Source organism: Petaurus breviceps, unplaced genomic scaffold (assembly GCF_028583685.1).
Source record: "Petaurus breviceps papuanus isolate PSGF00001 unplaced genomic scaffold, PetGlider_PUasm1.0 118, whole genome shotgun sequence".
Lineage (NCBI taxonomy): Eukaryota > Metazoa > Chordata > Mammalia > Diprotodontia > Petauridae > Petaurus > Petaurus breviceps.
In genome coordinates, this window is record NW_027185616.1 from 9,846,468 (window position 1) to 9,853,535 (window position 7,068).

Sequence of the window (7,068 nt, forward strand, 5' to 3'; positions counted from 1 at the left end):
TTCCTTCCTTCCTTCCTTCCTTCCTTCCTTCCTTCCTTCCTTCCTTCTTCTCTTCCTCCTTCCCTCCCTCTCTCTTCCTTCCTTCCCTCTCTCCTTGCATCTTTCCATGTTTCTCTCTTTCCTTGTACCCCTCCTCTCCCTCTTTTCACTCAGGGAATCATATCCTTTACCTGTGGGCACTCTGCCCAAAGGAATATAAATTTTGATCACTGAAGCCTAGCAAGATATCTTGGGATTTATGGGCTAGATTTTTTTTATTCCCTACTTATTTGTTCTATCATTAAAAAAACTGAGACAATTAACTATTTTGCCCCATATAGTTTCATTTATGATTTCTTGAAATACAGCACAGGAAAAGCAGGCTTTGATAAAGCCGATTGGGATTCAAATGGAGCTGCTTGACCATGCCCTAAAACCCAGATCACTCTGGTTCTCACTGATTGGCCAAACCTCACTTGATCCTTGTTTGGGCTCTGAAGGCTCAGAGTGAATGTAAATAGCATTTGTTTCTATTTTGGCCAGAAACCCTGAGCATCTTCCCCTCCTAGATTGATTTTTTTTTTTTTTGATGAGGTAAAGTAGGCCATTTTTTGCCTCATTTCTTACCTAGCCTTAATCACTGACTGGGTGTTCCCTCGGACAAACAGACCTGCTCAGTTGAAAAAGGTCAAGGTCTCCCACTGCATCTCCCACATCTCCAGTCATCCTGATCTATGTCTTGCCACCGGACTCTGATGACTCTGGAGGAGAGTGAGGCTGATGACCCTGCACAGCCCTGCCTCACTTAAATCCAATGTGCTTGCAAGTCATGGCATTACCTTCCTGACATCATAGTCCTCTTTCAGAACAAAGGACAAACAACAGTTTATAATACCACTTTTTATATATGCACACATTTTTAATGTCAGAAAATGTCCTTTCTTATGGCCTGCAGAATTTGTTTTGTTCAGTTCTAAGTGTTACAGAGAAAGCTTAAAGCCTTGGGGGTGAGGAGGGAAGAGGAGGCAGAGACATGGCTTTTTCAAACCTGACTTTGTCACTACTCCAGTTTGTTTCATTTAATGATTAAACTTTAAGAAATAACCAAGTCTTGGCCTACTTGAGGGGAAACTTCCCTGCTCACATTGAGGTAAATTGGGCTCTCATAATGAAGGTGTAGTTATAATTTACAGATTGACTCACTAATGATACTTTACATTAGTTTTTGATCTACAAAGCAGTCCCACAAGGTACGTGGGGCATATATTTATTTACCCCAATTTTACGGATATGGAAATTGAAGCTGAGAGAAGCTAAATTGCCTGATTTGGGTCACCCAGTTAATCAATGGCAGAGCTAGAACTCAGCCTCCAGGTCCTAGGCCATTTCTTTTTCTACTACAGCCATACACACCTGTCAATTCTTATCTTGGAGTGACTTCCATGGTATATGATTATATCTCGTTTGCTCCATTTTTTACACTTGCATAATGGACTTTGTTTTCCAACCTAACATTAGCCACAAATTTCAATTAAATTAATATTTATTTTATGTAAATAATTTGTTTTTCCTCTCAGCTATTTTTTTAATTTACTGATTTCTTGTATAACTAATACTTGGCAGTGTGTGTTTTACCTTTATAAAAATTAACTGAACTCTGGGATTCTGTAATGTTTCTGTGACAGCAGAACAAAGTAAAAGGATGTTTCTACATGATATTCTCTTTGTGACCTGACATCTTTTTTAGAATAAGTGATTTGTGAATGAGTTGTCTTAGTACAGTGAGTCATCCAAAGTATTACTTTTAACCCCTTCATCCTTTTTTCACACGGACTTTCTAAAATGTTCTGCCTGCTTAGGAACTGTCTTATTCCTCTCCTCTTATAGTCTTATGGTCTTCATCACAAATCTAGGCTGAAGATCCATCGGACAAGAAACTAAAAATTTTGACCTATCTCATGCCCACTTACCTTTTTAAAAATTATTTTATTTATTTTTTAAATGTTTCCCAGCTACGTGTTTTAAAAAAAAATATCAATCATTTGAAAACATTTTTTACTTCCAAATTTTCTCCTTTCCTGTTCCTCCTTCTTTCTTGAGAAAGTAAGCAAGTTGATCTCAATTATATATGTGGAATCATGGAAGACATATTTCCATATTGTTGCAAAAGAAAAAATAAAATAAAAGTTTTTAAAAGTGTTTGTCTGCACTCAGAGTTCATCAGTTCTCTCTCTGCAGGTGAATAGCATTTTTCATTGTGGGTCCTTTGGAATTGTCTTGGATCATTGTCTTTATCAGAGTAGCTAAGTCAGTTGATCATCCTTACAAGATTGCTGTTACTGTGGATAATGTTTTCTGTTGATCAAAGACAAAGAAACTGACTTTGTCATGCTTTTTGTCTTTTGGCCAGTGGTTATAGATAGTGGGTTTAGAAGTTCAGGAGTATAATACTCTGTATTTTATAAAATTTTAACATCTCTAATAAAAAGGGGAAAGCAAAGAGACAGAAGCAATCCACATCAACCCTGAAATTCCTTTAATCCTGCTCTCTGGCATTTTCTGACTATGGTTTTCTGCAGCTTTTCATTATTTGCCCTGCTCCAGTCTTTGTAAATACAGACATGGTCCCAAAGGGCTTTTTCTAGTTGTGGTTTATGCAGCTGGCCCCACCCTGCTCTGGGTATGAAAGCCAGTCTCCCAAACCAGAGCTATACACTTATCTCTGCTTTGAATTGTTGAGCATTTTTTTTTCAAGATGCTATCTGTGATTGTAAAGTGGTTGGTTTTTTTTTTCCCCCCCTTTTCCACTAGGAAGCATCTCAAGCAGTTCTGCCAAGCTCTTTGAAGTTCCTGATTCATGGTAGCCAACAGTTGAATGAAGAAAGCAGGGACTCGGATTCTGAGAAATCACCAGACTTACACCACTTGGAAGCCATACTGTATTTAATTTAATAAAATGTGGTGTGGGCGTGGTTTTGAAAACAAAGTATGTCTCCTGAAAAACCAGTTTGTTTTTTTAAACTGTTCATTGAACAATCATTGCAGCTTTAGAGTGTCATAAATGTATATCTCATTAACTGATTGAATGTGTTTGTCTGTCACATGTGAAGCTTTTGCTGTCATTAATGTTAGATCAGATAATCAAATTTAAGTATGTTTGGGGCCACCTGAGATGGAATGCTGGCTGTGAAATGTACAGAATGAGCCGCTGGCATTCTTTCTTCTATGCCGTTGTCAAGATTTTGTGTTGAACTCTATCCTGCTTTCAGCATTATCACACATCTCTTCATATTGGGGTTTTTAGGCAATGGCAACACATGGTCATCATTCTCCCAGTAAATAGGCCTGTCACCATCTCATTGCTTTTCACCCATTCCTCTTCCAGAAAACATTGCATTCTCAAGCTTGTTTTTCCAGTAAGAGGATTTCTACCATTGTCAGCTCAGAAATGAACCTGACATATCCAGCAGCTTATTGAAACCATAATTTATAGAGTGACTTTTCTGCGATATGATTTTCTCATGTGGGAGATGGGGACACGAAAGAGTTATTTTTTGATACACATTTGCCATGTTCACTATTTAAATCTTGATATAGATTTTTTGGGGAGGGGTGGAGAGGCATGGCGAGATCCTTTGATAAAAGTTTTGTGTGTGTGTGTGAGTGTGTCTTTGTATGAAATCTCTGACAGACCTACAAAATACACCAGCCCTTTCTCTGTTAAAAGAAAAAAACAACCAATTAAACAAAAGAAAAAACAAAATTCCATGGATCTGCCTTAGTCCAGATCTACTTCAGATCATTGTTAGATATTCAACATTTTTGTATCATAGAAATAAAAATGAAAATGTATTTCCATAAGATAAAAATTAAAGAAATTTTCATAGGACTCAAAAGTTTTTTTAAGTTTTTAAAAAAAAATTTTACTAGCTATACTAGTTGATGTTCCTCCCCCCTTTCTTTATATTCTCCTCTGAAAGCTACCCCTGAAAATGTTGTCTAAAAAGAGGTTACTTAGATTAGTCTTTGGGGATTTGGCAGGATTGGTCTTTTTTTACCTCTGTCCTTGTGTTATGTTGGACCACATTCTCAGCCGTTTTAGCACTAAATTAGCTGTGTAAAGTGGTGCCATAACAGTTTGAGGTCTTTCAGTAGACTGTTAGAAGGAATGACAAGCCTAGAGCTCTCTGTGGACATGTCAGTTTGGATTTATACAACACTTCCCATCTGGGGAAAAAAAACAACAACCCTGTTTTCCTTCTCTCCTCCTCACTTTTCCAGCCTTGCCCAGTTTATCAAACTCAACTTGAGTAGTCAACAAGCATGCATTCACTGCCAAAAAGAACCATTCTGAGACAATTCTCATTCCCTCTGATTGTACCATTACCCACAACTATAAGGGGAAAAAAAATCATAAGGTGGAATAAAGAAAAGCAGTGAAAGATATTCAGTGAGAAGACTCTGAAAGAAGATGCTGGACTCCATTGAACTTAGAAATTAAAACTTAAAAACACAAACAAGTGGTCATCTCATTTTTGTAATGTAATGAAAAATTTGGAAATAGCAATTAATGATCAAAGTTAACTCCACATGAAAGAGACCGTGACCATATTTTTTAACATTCATGTTTTTATGTTCAAGTTTTATGGAAATAGGCTCATTATCTTAGAATGCTGTAACCATACCTGGTAGTAGCGATGGAGCCCAGATATAGTTGCATTTCATTGTATACAGTTTCAGGCAGTTTATAGTCATAAGATTTAAAGCTGTTGAGAAACCTTAGAAGTCATCTAACTAGCTCAGAGATGTCAAACACCTGGCCAGCAGACCCACACCCAAAAACCCACAGTTCTTGAATGTGGCCTGAACCATCATAAAACATGGTTGGGAAATATTTAGCAAAATAAATCTACAATAAAACATGGATACTACATTTTTGAAACTCATGGGAATCATTATAGATGGTTGAGAGGCCCCCCCCATTTCTACTTGAGTTTGGCACACCTGAAATAGACCAACACCCTTATTTTATAAAGGAGGGCACTGAGGCCCAAGTAGGTTATGTGACTTGTCCAGGATCATCATGGTGGTATGTGACAGAGTCAGGATCTGAATCCAAGTCCTCAGATTCGAAATCTAGCTTAGATGGTGCAGTGCATAGAGCACAGAGCCTGGGGTCAGGAAGACATGAGTTCAAATATAACCTCGGACACCTGGGTAAATCACTTCACCTTTCTGCCTCAGTTTCCTCATCTGTAAAATGAGAATAATAAGCACCTACCTCTCATGTTGTGAAGATCAAATAAGAAGATATTTGTAAAGCACTTAGTACCATACCCGGCACATAGTAAGCACTGTATAAGTGGTTAGCTATTACCCATAATCTGTATGATCTTCTATAGGTCGCTAAACCTCTCTGCATCTCAATTTCCTCATCTACTAATGGGGGATAATAATTGCACCTATCTTAAAAGGATGTAAAGATCAAATGAGATAAGTGCTTTGCAAACCTTAAAATAGTATAACTATGAGCTCTTATTTTGGGTCTTTCTTCCATTTGTGCAGTGGCGAAGAGGAGGGATGCTGAAGGGCAGGTCAAGTTACTAGACAGAAGAACAGTTGATGACTTTCTTGACTGGCAAGCAGTTGTCTTTAATTGAAATTAGAAGGGAGGTGGACTCATCATTCCAATGGGGTACATGTCCTCACACATTTTTAGCAACTTTTCTCGTGTAATTTTTTGAAAACCAAAGCATTTATGACATAAAAACATTAACCAAATGTGTCCTTAGTTACCACTGCCTGCCAGGCCAGGAAAATCTGTCTCCTGGCAAAAAAGACTTTGTGAGTATTAAAAATAGATCAATCTTTTTTGGATTCTCTTTATGATCTCATGACTTACTAGGTTTCACTCTTTGGGGTTGGGCGGGGAAGGGGGAGGACAATCAAATGATACATGGCAAAAAACTACTTTTTGAAGGAAAAAGAATGAACATTTATTAGCACCTTCAGCCCATTTCATATAGCCTTTGTTCAAGTATTACCATAATCCTTCAGCTCTTTAGCCATTTGTATCCCCAAGCCTCCCTCTATCAGGTAACAAACAGTTGGACTTCATTCTTAAGTGCTTGGGACTAACTGGCCATTTGTTGTCAATGGGAGAGCCTCACAAGTGCACAAGATGGGAGGGGCTGTTTAGAAGACTGAAGTGCTTTTGACAAGGCAAATAATCTCTCTGCCCCTGGTCCCCCTCCCCCCCCCAGAAAAAAAGCAACTTTTTTTTTAAAACACCATTTTCTTAAACTTGGGGTTTTTAAAGCTATTATGTTAGGGAGGGATTGTGAAAACGTGTGTGGATTTATTTGTTTTATTGGTGTATGCCTGTTTATGTGTGTGTTTTAAGTGAAATATATCATGAAACTCTAGACTAAGAAAACTGAAGTCACAGGAAGCAATGCATGTGTGCTAAATGAACCTTTCTAAACTATGCTGTATTATATGGGGAAATGTTATAAGCCAATTTCAGGCCAACTTTTCCATGGAATAAGGAATACCAGCCAGAGTACAAATGAATCATTTTTAACTTTTACCCTTTTCTATCAGATGGGAGGATGGGAAGCAAGGACTATTTTCCAGATTTTCGTCACCTTTACAGGTGGGTTAATCCTAGAAATACAGGTCCTTCCCTGCAACTTTTTCACATGTAGAACAATCAATTTCAGAATTGGGGTCTTGTGCATACTAGGTACTTGGTAAATGTTCAGTAAATGAAAATGGTTCCTAAGAGCTTGGCATTTAGAGATAAGAAGGCATTAGAATATGCTCCTATGATTATAATGTGTATTCCCTTAGACCTCTTAGTCTAGAAACTGATCAAACAAATCATCGTGCTAGGGTAGGCCATGAGTTCCATCCATCAGGTTTGCCTCAATCTGCTGGGGAGAGAGATTGGATGGACAAGGGACTTAGAAAGCACTTCCTGGAGCTCTGTAGTCACAAAAGGCACCAGGTAAATGTTTGCCCATTTGTTAGAACTAGGGCTTTTTGATTCAAAGTGGAAAGGAGACAGAGGAATTTTGTGTGACTCTA

At 38.0% G+C, this 7,068-nt stretch overlaps 1 protein-coding gene across 3 annotated transcripts in view; it reads left to right on the top strand.

The window, feature by feature from the left end:
- The window catches only part of PARN (poly(A)-specific ribonuclease), a 200,433-nt gene extending 197,372 nt beyond the window's left edge, over positions 1-3,061 (top strand). For all 3 annotated transcript variants that reach the window (XM_069085981.1, XM_069085988.1, XM_069085997.1), the window contains one exon: positions 2,791-3,061. In XM_069085981.1, the coding sequence (XP_068942082.1) occupies positions 2,791-2,843 (53 nt within the window). In that variant the 3' untranslated portion in view covers positions 2,844-3,061. The remainder of the gene's footprint in view (positions 1-2,790) is intronic.
- The last annotated feature ends 4,007 nt before the right edge of the window (positions 3,062-7,068 follow it).